General features: G+C 40.3%; 1 protein-coding gene across 2 annotated transcripts in view; it reads right to left on the bottom strand.

Annotated features, from left to right (window-relative positions):
• The window catches only part of LOC116702639 (thyroid hormone receptor alpha), a 106541-nt gene that overhangs the window by 55685 nt on the left and 36780 nt on the right, over positions 1-14076 (bottom strand). For both annotated transcript variants that reach the window (XM_032536959.1, XM_032536960.1), the window contains exons 3-5: positions 9526-9647; positions 5836-5983; positions 1687-1892 (exon numbers count right to left, since the gene is read on the bottom strand). In XM_032536959.1, coding sequence (XP_032392850.1) covers positions 1687-1892; positions 5836-5983; positions 9526-9647 — 476 coding nt within the window. The remainder of the gene's footprint in view (positions 1-1686; positions 1893-5835; positions 5984-9525; positions 9648-14076) is intronic.

The raw sequence follows: 14076 nt of genomic DNA, 5'->3' as shown, positions 1-14076 counted from the left end.
CACATCCATCACTGTCTGGTTTGGATCTGCCACCAAAAAAGAAAGGACCAGACTACAACGGACAGTTAGGACTGCAGAAAAGATCATCCTTGCCAACCTGCCCTCCGTTCATGACTTATACACTTCCAGAGTCAGGAAACGTGCAGGAACATCCCTGCAGACCCATCTCACCCCGGACACAATCTATTCCAGCTTCTCCCCTCTGGTAGGCGCTACAGAGCACTGTACGCCAAAACCAACAGATTCAGGAACAGTTTCTACCCACAAGCCATCTCTCTGATGAACAGCTGACTTCTGACCCACAGTGTCAGGTTCAGTTCTGGTCAATAACACTGTAACACTGTCTCTACAGCACCTGTTTACTGGTTCCACTTATTATTACACTTCTTTAGTATTATTCGTCATTCTCATTCTCATATCTCACTTATTATTTATTATTTACTATTTACGCATCATTCCCATTCTCACATCTCTCTTATTATTTGTTATTTATTCATCATTCTCATTTCCTATTTCAGAACTGTCCATAATGTTCATACTGTTCATGTTGTAATATAATAACATAATACTATTTATCCCAGTATCCTTGCACTATGCTCCATATTTAAATCATTTTATCGTTCACTCATGCCTCTAGACTGTTTTGAGTATGTATATATTGTGTGTATATATTAGTGTGTATATTTTGTTTAGTTTGTTTTGTGTGTAAGCACAGTGTGAGCAAAGATGCTCCAAAGAAAAATTCCTTGTATGTGTGATTCTGATTCTGATTTAACAATAGTCCGTTTCCCTCCAGTTTGACTTGACAAACTTTCTCATTTTTTTTCATTGTGGTGAGCATGAATTTTAAAGTAATGTATTTTAATGGGAAACGTATTTTTAGTGATAAAAGCACGACTACGGTATTGAACGGTATTGAAAAGTTGAAAATCCGGGAGGTTGGTTGGGGAACAACACAGGACTCTTACCCCGGAGACTGGGGCTCGCGTCCCGCGTGTGGCGGTTCTTTTCTGCGTTCTTCTCCTAACCACAACCGTCCCGTTGTTGCCGTCTCTTGTGTGTGACGGTTCCTTTCCCTGTTGTTCTTTTCCTAACCACAACCATCCCGTTTCTGTAGCATGTCCTGTGTGTGGCATTTCATTTCCCCATTGTTGCATCCCCCAGAGAACGCGGATCATATCTCGGTGGCCGTTGTTGTCACTGTCTGCCGCGTGTGCCGTTACATTTCCCTGTTGTTTTGTCCCCCAGAGTTGCCCAGTGTCATGGCAGTTGTCGCCAGCATGTGGCGTTTCATTTCCCCGTTGTTGCATCCCCCAGAGACCGCGGATCATTCTCTGGCGGCCGTTGTTGTCCCCCATTTCAGTTCCCATTTTATGGCGACCACCACGTAATAAACGAGAAAATCGTGTCCCTATTGACAAATCAATAGATCATAATAACAGGATCATTTCACAAACTACCGTGAGGCCAGGTTGGAATTTGATAATATATGGTGATAGTATGAGACATAAGAAATATATTTGTTTGTAAGAAGATCACAGGGGATACAAGCTAGCATGATGTTAAATCTTTCTTCAAAAAATACTAATTCTAAACTAAAACTAAGCCACCCATGAACCAAACATGTCCCACCTACTGACTTTTTCAAACATTTCTATTCATCTCTGCTCCAAACTAAAAGCTTACCAGGAACTTGCGCTTCTGTTTCCAGCAAGTGCCCTGGGCATTGGTTTGCCGGTGGGCCTCGGTTACCATCTTGATCAGCTCCCACTCTGCCGTGTTTGGCTCCATTCTTGTCTGCAGCGTCCGCAAGATCTCCTCTCTCCTTCTTTTCTGACGATTCTCCTCGATCAGACGCCGCTTGGCCACGCGCTTTGAGTCGTCCAACACCACTGATCGGCGGGGAAAGGGGAAGAGAACATTAAGGCGAGTTAATGCAGCGAGGCTACATGTCATGGCTAACAGTCATTTATGCACTGTGACTGGATGAATCATACAGGATTTTCAGGACTCTGCTATCAGAGTACTTGAATAGTCTTACCAGGGTTTCTGCAGGTTTTACCAAGTCAAATTTACGACTATTTTTACCATATTAAATTAAATTTAGTATCGCTAAACTTGCAGTTCCCCATACCTAATAAATAAAATCTGTTTTATGCCTGTTGTACAATCCGAAAGAGACTCGCGCCAATAACAAAAAAGGTGATTGGCTGCAATATACAGTAACTTGCATGTTGGTTTTTATTTATAGTCATAATACAACAAATTATATTTTTCTATTCCAAAGTGCTGCGGAAGCATTTCAATGAGCATTAAGAACACATGTAGGAAAATTAGGACCTGTTTAAAAATTATTTAAGACCTAGAACAAAATACTACAGCAAATCAAAGACTTTTTAAGGCCTAAAATTTTTAAATTTTAGACTGTTTAAAGATCCTGAAAAAACTCTACTTCACTCTGATTTGTGCATATTTTACATCAATAAAAAATGAATCACTTGCACTTCACGTTTCTTGCAGAAACACAAACTAAACCTGTGACTGTCAGCAAATTTGGTCATGATATGACAAGATATTAAAGACATCTTCCTAGATATTCCACATTCTCAGAATTGAAGCTGGATGGTCTTTAAAACATCCAGTGAAACACTGACAGGAAGTCAGAATGAAATGTCAAATGTAATATGAATGCTTAAAGGAAATATAAGGACTTTGTTGTGAGGAGAGCTATTGTTTTAATAATAATAATACATTTTATTTAACAGCGCCTTTCTAAGCACTCAAGTTTGCTTTAAAGACAATAAAAGACAGATACAGGGAACAGAAAAGTATAAACAGTTATGAAAAAATGACATGAACAGTGTATTTACAAATAAGCAAGCTGAAACAGGTGGGTTTTGAGTCTGGTTTTGAACAGGGGGAGAGAGTTGATACTGCGGCGGTCAGGTGGGAGTGAGTTCCAGAGCTGGGGAGCAGAGCGGCTGAAGGCTCTGTTCCCCATGGTGACAAGTCGAGCTGGGGGTACAGTGAGGTGGATGGATGAGGAGGATCTGAGGGAGCGGGAGGGGGCTGTTATGTGAAGGAGTTCAGATAGATATGGAGGAGCAAGGTTATGGATGGATGGATTTTAAATTGTATTCTGAATTGAACTGTAAGCCATTGGAGCTGCTGGAGGACAGGGGTCATATGATGAAAAGAGGGGGTTCTGGTGATGACACGAGCTGCTGAGTTCTGAATAAGTTGAAGTTTATGGAGGGACTTTTGAGGGAGCCAAAAAGAAGGGAGTTACATTAATCAAGGCGGGAGGTGATGAGGCTGTGGATAAGGATGGAGGCAGTTTGAGTGGTAAGGGAGGGACGAAGGCGGTTAATGTTGCGTAGGTGGAAGTATGCAGACCGGCAGATATTATTTATGTGGGACTGAAAGGATAGGGAGGAGTTGAGGATTACGGCCAGACTCTTGACCTGAGGGGAAGGGGAGACCAAGGAGTTGTCAATTGGTAGAGGGAAACTATTCATTTTGGATTGGGTGGATTTGGTGGCTACGAGGAGGGGTTCGGTTTTATCACTGTTTAGTTTAAGGAAGTTTGAGGTGAACCAGTCTTTAATTTCAAGTAAGCAGTTAGTAAGGGACAAGTGGGGGAGCGAGGAGGTGGGTTTGCTGGATAAATAGAGCTGGGTGTCGTCTGCGTAACAATGAAAATGAAAGTTAAATTTGCGGAAAATTTTGCCAAGGGGAAGTAGGTAGGTAACGAAAAGGAAGGGGCCCAGAACTGAACATTGAGGGATGCCAGTAGTAACAGGGGAAGGGTGGGATGTGAAAGATTTGAGTTAAATAAACTGAGTGCGGTCAGAGAGATATGAGCGGAACCAGTCAAGTGGGGTGTGAGAGATGCCGAGAGAAGGTAGTCTATTGAGGAGAATGGAGTGAGAAATGGTGTCAAAGGCCGCACTAAGATACAATCACCTATAGGATTATTAGGAACACCATACTAATACTGTGTTTGACCCCCTTTCGCCTTCAGAACTGCCTTAATTCTACGTGGCATTGATTCAACAAGGTGTGAAAGCATTCTTTAGAAATGTGGCCCATTGATAGGATAGTATCTTGCAGTTGATGAAGATTTGTGGGATGCACATCCAAGGCACGAGCCCGTTCCACCACATCTAACAATGCTTTATTGGGTTGAGATCTGGTGACTGTGGGGGCCATTTAGTACAGTGAACTCATTGTCATGTTCAGAAACCATTTGACAGATCGAGCTTTGTGAAATGGTGATTAATTTTTCTGGTTTTGGAAGTAGCCATCAGAGGATGGGTACATGGTGGCCATAAAGGGATGGACATGGTCAGAAAAAATGGTAGGCCGTGGCATTTAAAAGATGCCCAATTGGCACTAAGGGGAATAAAGTGTGCCAAGAAAACCTCCCCCACACCATTACACCACCACCACCAGCCTGCACAGTGGTGACAAGGCATGATGGATCAATGTTCTCATTCTGTTTACGCCAAATTCTGACTCTACCATCTGAATGTCTCAACAGAAATCGAGACTCATCAGACCAGGCAACATTTTTCCAGTCTTCAACTGTCCAATTTTGGTGAGCTCTTGCAAATTGTAGCCTCCTTTTCCTATTTGTAGTGGAGATGAGTGGTACCCGGTGGGGTCTTCTGCTGTTGTAGCCCATCTGCCACAAGGTTGTGCGTGTTGTGGCTTCACAAATGCTTTGCTGCATACCTCGGTTGGAACGAGTGGTTATTTCAGTCAAAGTTGCTCTTCTATCAGCTTGAATCAGTAGGCCCATTCTCCTCTGACCTCTGGCATCAACAAGGCATTTTCGCCCACGGGACTGCCGCAAACTGGATGTTTTTCCCTTTTCACACCATTCTTTGTAAACCCTAGAAATGGTTGTGCGTGAAAATCCCAGTAACTGTGCAGATTGTGAAATACTCAGACTGGCCCGTCTGGCACCAACAACCATGCCACGCTAAAAATTGCTTAAATCACCTTTCTATCCCATTCTGACATTCAGTTTGGAGTTCAGCAGATTGTCTGGACCAGTACCACACCCCTAAATGCATTAAAGCAACTGCCATGTGATTGGTTGATTAGATATTTGCATTAATGAGAAATGTAATCCTTTAGGTGAATGTATAAAATAATATAAATGTAAAATATGTGAAACCCTTCTCTTTGTCTTGCGTAATACAAGATGTTTTATGTACACAAAGTTGCATCAAAAAGTCCTTCAAACCATATGACGATATAGGTTTTTTATTCCTGCCCTCTTATATGACCCACAGGACTTTCTGCCATCATATCTAAACCAGCAAGGTCGCAGTCTGAAACATGTCATTAATGTTGTGAAACGGTTGTAATTTGGTTAGGTTTAAAATCAGACGTTACTTTACTTGCGGATACACATTTTACAAAGAACGTAAATTTTTAAATGAACACGAACCCCGGTCTCCTGGCTGGGAGTCCTGAGTTTGTTTGACCCATCCACTGGCCACCTCATAAGGAAACTGGCGCACTTATACTTATTACTTTCTGGTTTGCTTCTGCCATAATACGGCCACCAGAAGGAACTGTCATTATAAAACTACATTAAAGTGGAAACTCCTGCTTTTGTTTTAGATTTTTGTTAGATTAATTTTACTACAAAATATTTTTCACTGCTTATTTTCATTTAATTTACTATAATAACCCTGCTAATATGGTTAAAAATATGTCTGTGATTCCAATACATTTTCAACAGTTGCGTAGTGACAGGAGCAGCCTTAACCTCATAGTAGAAAATACCAAGTAAAAATACATGGGTATAGAATAACTCACAGTCCATGGCCATGCCCACAGCGATGCACTTCTTAAAGCGGCATAGCTGGCACTGGTTGCGGGTGATCTTGTCAATGATGCAGCAGCATTCATATTTACAGGAGTAAGCTGGATGGAGGTTTTTCTGGATGGTCCTGCGGAAGAAGCCCTGAAAAGAGCAAAGGAAACCACAGAGATAGAACAAGCATTCAGAGATTGAGGAGTTGAGGAAAAGTCCATAACTTCAAAATGAAATCCACCACTTAAATGTTCTTGTGATTTGATTAGCATATAACAAGTGCATTCAATGGTGTATATGACATGGCAGGCTGATGATTGCATGACAGGATCTTGCTTGCCAAGAATGGTTGTGAAGTGATGCCTTGACTGTGTGTCTCTTAGTGACCACTTTTGAAGACAGTTGGGGAGCAGTTTGATTAGAATCACACTAAGTAGGTGGTTTACAAGGACATGTTTAAGCAGAAATGTGCCAGGGAGACAAGTAAGAAAAATGGTAAGAAGGATTTTATTAAGTAGAGAAGCTATAGGATTCCAGTGTGACTCTCCCATACGAGTACTGCAGAGGCCATCTCAGCAGATACCAGGAACTGCCAAGTCCTTTTCAACAAAGCTTACAGTCAATTAATTTCAAAAACTTAGTATGATTTTATTCTTTATTTGGTATTGTAGTTTTTAAGACTTAACATCAAATTCTCTAACTTCAAGGCAGCTGTTTTCTGTTCAAAATTAGTTTTCAAAGACCTGAAACCTATTGAGACAGAAGGGTTGTTTACTAAACTATTTCATTACAATGTCATTTCCAGTAGTCTCCTCTACTTGCCTTGCAAAATGCTCAGATTGTGCAAAGCTAATCTAACTGGCTGACAGACAGAAATAAGAGTGGTAGCCATCCTCTCATCAAACATTTCGCTAGTCTCGTACTACCAGTCCTTCCTCCACAGTGCTGCGAAGGAGGGTCTGGCTAATCCACACATCATTCCAGGAAGGGAGAAAAACATACTCTGGTTTATTGGCATTTTTTTTAAACCAATCAAAATCGTCTTGAGCGGTGCTAAGCGCCAGACGGAGCAACAGCGCCTCTGCTAATTAGCCTCAGAAAGGAACTTGTTTTGGTGGAATGTAAAGGTTCAAAGGTTGTTTTAGTCGTGCAACAGAAAACTCAGATTGGACAGATAGCTATCTAGCTGTCTGGATTTACCCTGCAGAGATCTGCGGAGCAATTAACCAGAGTCCTCATAGATAGCGTTTAGATTTACAACCCAAAGAAAGCCCAAGGTAACAGATATCAGGGCCTAAATGAGGGACATTCGGCGGAATTTCTGTTGGTAACTGAGCAATTCCTGAAGTTTTGCCAAAAAGCAAATAAGCGTATTTCCTAAAATACAGAATTACTCTCTGTTTCAAAGTCTAAAAACGCATAGTGGATGTGTGAACTGTAGTTTATTTTAAGCCAAACCTCCATATGTACACTAGGCTAGGGTACAAAATGTGTATTTAATCCCTGGCAAAAAATAGTCCCCCAAAAAATCACCGATTTATTCTATTCGAATCATGTTGTCCAAAACCTACAGTGCCAAGCTGTCATAGGAAATTATATATTTGTGACACACTTTTTACTCACCCTTACACGTTCATGCAGAACCACTGGGCCTGTAGAGCTAGATTTGTTTCTTTATTACATGCGAGAAAATAAATGATCTGAGAAAAGAAAAAAAATGGTTTGAGAGAAAAAGTTTTGTAAGAGAATTTTTTTTTCTTCTTAGAAATAATTTTTAAAATTTCAAATTTATATTTCAAATTTTTTAGAGTCAAATATTATTTTTTTGCTATTGGTATGAAAACCTTTTCTCTTAAATATTTTTTTTTCTCTCATAAAAATTAATTTCCTCGCATGTGATAAAGAAAATCTAGCTCCAGAGGCCTGTGGCTGAGATCGACAGACAGGGTAGGGTAGTCAGAAAGTTTTGAGAAACGTACAAAGACATGTCAAAACGGACATGTCAAAACCAACAAACTCTATTCTAGTGAATACAAAGGCTGTTGTAGTAGCCTTTAATTGGTTAGTTCAACCCGGAGATTAAGTTAGCAACAATACATGATGCATAGCAGCAATTCAGACAGGAAGATTACTTTTTAAAAAGCTTGCTTCCGTTTTAATTCAGTCAGCTGACTAGGCATTCACAATTTCTTACCATGGCCTCTGTTTACCGATATAATCCTGTTATAATCTGTGATATTTGTATGCAGCTTCACGTTACCAACTCCTGAAAATACACATTTTACTGAATAGACTTTTCCCATTTCTCTTCAGCTTTGACTATATTTTGCAAAAAACAAAAGACTTGGAGCTTGAACACCTAAGAGCATCACATGTTGTTGTGCGTCAATGACACTTCTGAAAGTTGGTATAAACTGATATGTTTGTTGAAATTGAAGTACATTTGTTTCGTGAAAAAAACTTGTGTTGATTAGCCTCAAAGTTCAAAGGGTGGTACTGTGACAGAACAAAAGGAACATCCAGCATTTTTTCAAAAGTTGTTCAGACTTTGTTAGCTGTAGCTTGCTAGCTTATCAGGTAAACGTGAACATAGGGGCCAGTTTATGTTTTCCTCTGTGGGTGCTCAAGGGTGCATGCCCTTTAAATAAAACAGTTGTCAAAAATGTTTGCATTTTAGAATCTTAGGAAGTGGACAGCGGCCAACACAAACCCACACGGCTATTAACTCAATTAAACAAGGGAAATTAAGAATCAAAGGAGCAGGGGACTGACAGCAACATAACCAATCACACTATGACAGATGCCCCACTCAGCACCAACTTTAATCTTTACTTTTAAATGGATGTAGCCTACTGGCAGTCTGGCACATGTGGGTGCTCAGTATTTTTGGCACCTATGAACGTGAGCTTCATAAGTTGGTTAAAAACACTGTCTCCAGTTAACTTTATTGTGTATTTGTGGTTTTGGAAAAGCATTAAAAATAATAATCCAAATTATACATATATGGAGTGTCTCTCTTACTACAGCCCATCGCAAAAAGCTTCAAATATGTGGAGAAATCCAAAGCTTGACAAGCCTGCGTGCATGCTAAGCTAAGTATGCTAAGATAGAATTGGACAAGCACTATTCTGGGGGAGTGGTTTATAGCAGTAGATCCCAACCTTTTTGGTCTGAGGTCCCCTACAGTCCTGTCAGATGAACTCACATACCACTTCATCAAGTTTCAATGTGTTTTTTAACACAATTCATTACATAAAAATGGATGTTATTTTTTTCATACAGCCAAACTGTCAATATTTAGGTTAGTTTGGTCAGCAATGACTAACTGTTTGGTCAGCAATTTTAGCTATTTATTTCTACCATTTATTCATTACTTTTAGCCAACTATTTGTATCTGTTTTGTCAGTATTTTTAGCTATTTCAGCTGCTAATGCATTCATTATTTATTTCTATTTATTTCTATAATTTATGTATTAATTACTTTGCAACAGACATTACAGCGGATATTGTCTTTTAATCAAATTAAAATTTCTACAATTTTCAAATTAGTTGAGCTCCTACACAATCTTTCCCCCGACCCTCTGGCATGTTCAGAAGTACCCCTGGTTGGGAATCACTGATTTAGTGAACAATCAACTCAAGTCTCACCTGTGTCAATGTTCATTTAATAACAGGGAGATGACGTACTGTACCTTACAACCCTCGCAGGTAATGCAGCGGTAGTGGTAGCCGGTCGCTTTGTCCCCACACACCACGCATGGCTCATCCTTCTCAAGGTAGCTGGGGATGTACCCTGGAACAGAGACACTAAGAGCTATAGGAGAGGAGGAGGAGGTTGAAGAGGAAGACAGGGTGGAATGGGATAAAGGTGAAGAAAGAATTGCAGTGAGGTCGGACAGTGAGCATGATGAGGTATGGAAAAGGGTTTGAGTGATGAGGCAGGGGGCCGGAAAGAAAGGAGAAGAAGAACGGTGGTGATAAGGAGGAGGAGATGAAGGGAAGGAGGAGTGGAGGAGGAGAGGACAGAAGGGGGCTGAGTGTTATCACAGGGGCCTCAAGGAAGCTCCTGGGGATTGGGCCCCAAGAGACTGTGATGCAGCACAGAACTTATCTAAGGCTGGCACTTTTCTGCACACACAGACCTGATTTCATAACAGCGTATGAGGTTCACAGGGATGGATGACAAAAGGCAGTGATGGGAATAATGGCAACATAAATAACGGCGTTACTTTTTTCAGTAACAAGTAATCTAATTGATTACTCTTCCCATCTTAACGCCGTTACCGTTACTGCCAAGAAATGTGGCGCGTTACTATAATTGAAGCTGTTTTTTTTTCAGACCAGCTAGATCTCTGAGCCGAGAGACAATGACTTTTTTTCTTCCTTGGTTAGTGGGCCGTGCACGAGACACGTTCATAAATGCTGACGATTGGCTAAGGTTGAGTAAACTTTCATGGTAAGCCAATCAGAGGTAGAGTTGGGCGTGTGTTCCAAAGCACGCATAGTCAGACACATAACGAACAACACAAGCGAGTCAGTCAACGAGAGACAGGTATGGAGTTATGAAATCAAAGGGGGGGGTAAACCTTTCCTGCTAAAGATTACCCACTATGGTCAGAAAACTTAAGCACTATGACTCTAGAGTGCCTACTTGCTCCGAAGCTAATTGCTGTCACTCTCTCACTTCTCCCTCGCTCTATCACCCATCCACCCACCCACACACACACCCACCCACACACACACACACACACGCCGGCTTGACGCACACACCAGCGCAAAAGTATAAACATCCGGCCATTCACGTCATTTGCACTACAAAGAGTGTATATATTTGTTATTTATTTTGCTAAAGTGCTTAACAATCATTATATAATTTTGCGCAGTTGTGGCCTGTTGGGGGTGCAATAAATATCAAAAGTTCCAAAACATCCATGTTGTTATTTGTATCAATCCACTAGACATAATATCTTCATACATGGCATTTGATTGGAGGCTAGTCTTACTTTGTCCCACGGCAACATTAAAAGAGTTTAGATTTGTGTACAGTTTCTGTTAATAATATATCGTATTAAGTGTCCATTTCCATCCAAGTGTCCATTTTGTGGGCAACGTGTGGTGAGAATGATTTAATTATTTCCAAATAGAGCTATTTATGTTGTCTTTTAAAAATTACTTTTTTCATATCGCAATATATATCGCAGGGGAAAAAAAATATCGCAATGTCAGATTTTTCCAATATTGTGCAGGCCTAGTCTTAGTGCCACTAGAGCAGTGTGCTCCCAGAATTCAGAGTCTATAAAAGTAGAGTCTATAAAAGCAGAATGGGAGCCAGAGCCTTCATCTACCAGGCTCCTCTACTGTGGAATCAGCTTCCGGTCTGGGTTCAGTGGGCAGACACTGTTCCCACATTTAAGAGTAAACTTAAAACTCTCTTTTTTGAAAAAGCTTATAGTTAGGGAGTGATGAGTTGCAGCGTACGCCTAGCCCGGCCCACCTGCTTCTCGTCATTCTCGTCAATAAAACTAGAGAGAGGCAAGGCAGTAAAGCCTGACCAGGCTCCTCTCTTTACCCTGTCTCTCTTAGTTATGCTGTAATAGTTTTAGACTGCCGGGGGACTTCCTTTGATACACTGAGTTTCTTTATCTTTCAATTTGTGCCCATCCGTGTCCCAGAAATGCTTGCTACTAACCTAGCTCTGTGGAGTTATTCGCCGGAGTCCTTATGTTCTTTTTCCCCCAGCATCTTTCATTGGATCAGGGAGGCTCCAAAACCATGTTCCAGCTTTTGCCATGGTCCTGCTACACGTCCTGCAATCCCCTGCTACATCCTGCTACGTCCTGCTGTGCCTTGTAATGCCGCGCAGTGCCGTGCTATGCCATGAACTACTACAAACTACTATTTTTTGTGACTGTTATTGCCACTCTTCATTTCAACCCCAACCGGCCGCCAGACACCGCCTACCAAGAGCCTGGGTCTGACCGAGGTTTCTGCCTAAAAGGAAGTTTTTCCTCGCCACTGTCGCACTGATGCTTGGTCTGGAGGAAACTACTAGAACTGTTGGGTCCTTGTAAATTATAAAATGGGGTAAAGTAACAACACTGTAAAGTGTCTCGAGATAACTTGTTATGAATTGATACTATAAATAAAATTGGATTGAATTGAATAGTAAAAATGATACCAAGGACATACAGAATGTGTTAAATAATATGAGTAATGGATCACTGGACATAAACTACCCTCAGTGTTTTATAGACAATGACTGTTGCAATATGAATCATGTTGTTAATGGGTTTAACAATTTCTTTCCAAGTGTGGGACCAAATCTGGCAGAAGGAATTAATAATCCACAGCCAGAAAGAGAGAGAAGGTTGTAGATTTTTAGACAGCAACCCAAGCTCAATGTTTTTGAAAGCAGCTAATGAAAAAGACAATTTTGACATTATTAGAAAATGTAAGAATAAAAGGTCTACAGACTGGAATGGTATTGATATGGCTTTAATCAAGGATTACAATTTTATATTCTTTTGAAGACCGTACAAAGGGGCTGATATACAGTTTGTAGGATAAATACTTGTGTCTAAGTCATCAATAGAGTCTGCTATGGGCTTTGCTGTATAAGAGGGGTTAATTGCCTAATAAATATGTGTTGTGGTACACACAGGGAAGGACTTTTATTTAACTATTTTGAAATTGGCTCCTCAAAGCATTCTTAAATATTTGATAAATATACTGTAGATTTCAAGAAAAGGCTGAATGCTTTATTGTTTGCTGTAAATACTTTCACGAAGTATTTAGCCTGTCTACATATGGCTTCAAAATGTGTTGAAAAACAACAATAAAAGAGGGTTGCATGTTGTATTTACACCAACCTACAAAAAGAGTTAATAATACTAATAAAGTAATAAAGAAAACACTATGTTTACCTGTCACTGATTAGCTCAACTCTTAAAGGCCATATCCATGACCCAAACAAAAGAATTGTATTGAATCCCTTCAAAATTATTTTTAGGGCTTTTAGCCATGGCTTTTTAGCCAGCTAGTTCATTGGTATACATGGCAACCTCATGGTTACATGGCAACTTCATGAACTCGCTGTTTCATTCTCTAAAATATTCACTAACAATAAACATTGTGTTTTTGTTTTTCTGGATTGTTTACATGCTTATCTAGGTAAAGGTATAAAATAAACGTAGCTAATCATTATTTCGTGCTACAAGCTAGGGTTAGCTTTCAGTTTCATAAGGCCTTATAAGTGAATTCGGAAAACTTGTTTTCCATACTCCTACAGGTCACCACAAGGAAAAAAGTCACAAAATGTTCAAAAGCCTAAAAACTACAGGATTGTAGTTTATACCTTTTGAGAGCGTTCTGGATTCCCATTCTCTGATCCTGTCATTGTTGAAGTTGAGTGGCTGACTTCCCGGTGTGGAGAAGTCTAATTACTGTAAAATAGTTAAAATAGTTGTGCCTTTCATCACTCAACTATGGCGGTGTTATAAAGACGCTATATCACAGGTTCCAGGTGGGGAAGGAGTGTAGAATTATTGCTCTGCAGAGACAGCTGCTTGTTTGCAGAAAGGGGATTTAGGGGACAGTCCCTGTTTTGGGTTGTCTGTCCCTGACTAATAATCTCTCTCGTAGAACAAAACCTCAGATTTTGTGGTAATTTTGCGTTAAATTAGAATCTTGAGTCAATGAAGAGCGTGATTATTTTTAACCCCACAGAGATTAAGAGTTTCAAATGTTTTCTTTCTTTCAGGTCTTTTTTCCTCCATTTCTCTCTCTCCCTCTCTAAACACATACACACACACATACACACACACACACACACACACACACACACACACACACACACACACACACACATGTTACACATCCAAGCTGTTTAACATAAGTTAAGTTTTTGCGAGTTTTAAAGGGAGAGCAGTTTAAATAATAATAATTTCATTTCATACTGCTACTTTAAATAAGTACTGGTACGCGTGCTTTGCTAGGGGTGAAAGATACTGTATATCAACGCAATATCGTTACACAGCAGATTGTTATAGAAGTGAGTATGACCTACATTATTCTGGGGGTCCTAAAGCAGCAGTAATATACTTATGTTATTACATTGGGATGGTCTCTGGTTTAGTTGGGATTTGTTTGATAAGACTTGCACGTTTTCAACAGCAATGTGCTTGAGCAGATTCAACACAACATAAAAGAGGGGGATCTGTCCAAATACTTATGTAATAAGAGCT

The sequence above is a fragment of the Etheostoma spectabile genome, chromosome 15 (genome assembly GCF_008692095.1).
Source record: "Etheostoma spectabile isolate EspeVRDwgs_2016 chromosome 15, UIUC_Espe_1.0, whole genome shotgun sequence".
Classification (NCBI taxonomy): domain Eukaryota; kingdom Metazoa; phylum Chordata; class Actinopteri; order Perciformes; family Percidae; genus Etheostoma; species Etheostoma spectabile.
The sequence above is the reverse complement of the archived record's forward strand: the minus strand, read 5'-3'. Positions and strand labels throughout refer to the sequence as shown.